At 49.4% G+C, this 1,166-nt stretch overlaps 1 protein-coding gene across 1 annotated transcript; it reads left to right on the plus strand.

Annotated features, from left to right (window-relative positions):
* Nucleotides 1-112: 112 nt before the first annotated feature.
* Nucleotides 113-947, plus strand: LOC124233166 (alpha-defensin 1-like). The gene is made up of 2 exons (XM_046650316.1): nucleotides 113-287; nucleotides 835-947. Exons 1-2 carry the CDS (start codon nucleotides 113-115, stop codon nucleotides 945-947), a joined length of 288 nt encoding a protein of 95 aa, XP_046506272.1.
* The last annotated feature ends 219 nt before the right edge of the window (nucleotides 948-1,166 follow it).

Consider the following 1,166-nt stretch of genomic DNA (forward strand, 5'->3'; position numbering starts at 1 on the left):
TGTCTCTGAGCCTCCTCCTCTAAGACCTATAAATACAGGTGACTCTGTGCTCCCCACCCACACCGGCTCCTGCTCTCCCATCCAGATCCTGACCTCCAGTTGACTCCCAGCCATGAGGACCCTCACCCTTCTTGCTGCCCTTCTCCTCTTGGCCCTCCAGGTCCAGACTCAGAGTCTTGAAGAGACAGCCGACCAGGTTCCTGCCCAGGACCAGCCTGGGGCCGAGGCCCAGGACATGACCATCTCCTTTGCAGGAGATGAACGCTCCGCTCGAGAGGCTTCAAAAAGTGAGACATCAGCCATCTTACCATGGGGTCTGCAGTCCCAATGTGCCACAAACTAGCCAAGAAATCTCTAGAAAATGAGCACTTTAGATTCAGAGGTTCTTCAAGGGTTCTTTGTACACCAAAGGGTTTGAGTCCATGACTCAGGCATGTGCAACACAGCAGCTTCATCAGCAGAGAATAAACAGGCTGTTACAAGGGCCTCAGTACATGGAGGTTGGGATCAAACTAGGTTTGTGGATGAGGTGGGGTGAGGAGTAGGTAACCCTGAGTTGAGAGGTGGATCGTTGGAGAAGGCAGGAAATACACATGTACATGATAGACAAGGATCAGAAAAAAAATTGAAATTCCGTGCTGCTGATACGTACCCGGTAAGACTTCATGTGAATTATGATAAAAAGTTGGATTCCATCCACCCTAACACGGCTGGTACTGTCTGTTGTAAGCACACACATCGCCTCTTAGTACATCCCCATGAGGCTGGCTCTACATTCACTCCCTCCCTCCTTCCCCTTTGCCTGACCCTCTCCTTCCTTCTGATGCCTTCCAGGACTAATCGTCTGCACGTGCAGACGCCCCTGGAGCTGTCGTTTGGGTGAACGCCACTCTGGGACCTGTAGAGACAGGCAAGGCCTCATTTACAGGCTCTGCTGTCGTCGCTGAGCTTGTGCATGGAGACTGAAAGCAGCGCGAGATTCCATTTGATAACCCGGAAAATGGTTTACTCTTTGTACCTTCCACCTTTTCTTAATGCCTTCTCCAAAATAAACTTTAAGCATTAAACTCAGTGTATCTGGCATTTTTCTACTCTCTCCTTTTTTTGCCTTTTCACATGGCTTATTTCTATGGTTCACTTGTATAGAGAATTCTGCCCAAAATGGT

Source organism: Equus quagga, unplaced genomic scaffold (genome assembly GCF_021613505.1).
Source record: "Equus quagga isolate Etosha38 unplaced genomic scaffold, UCLA_HA_Equagga_1.0 155513_RagTag, whole genome shotgun sequence".
In the NCBI taxonomy this organism is placed as follows: Eukaryota; Metazoa; Chordata; class Mammalia; order Perissodactyla; family Equidae; genus Equus; species Equus quagga.

Excerpts from the sequence above, each read along its gene's own strand:
- LOC124233166 (XM_046650316.1), top strand. The coding sequence starts at position 113 with ATGAGGACCCTCACCCTTCTTGCTGCCCTTCTCCTCTTGGCCCTCCAG. Across the intron at positions 288-834 it reads CGCTCGAGAGGCTTCAAAAA|GACTAATCGTCTGCACGTGC; the intron begins GTGAGACATCAG and ends GATGCCTTCCAG.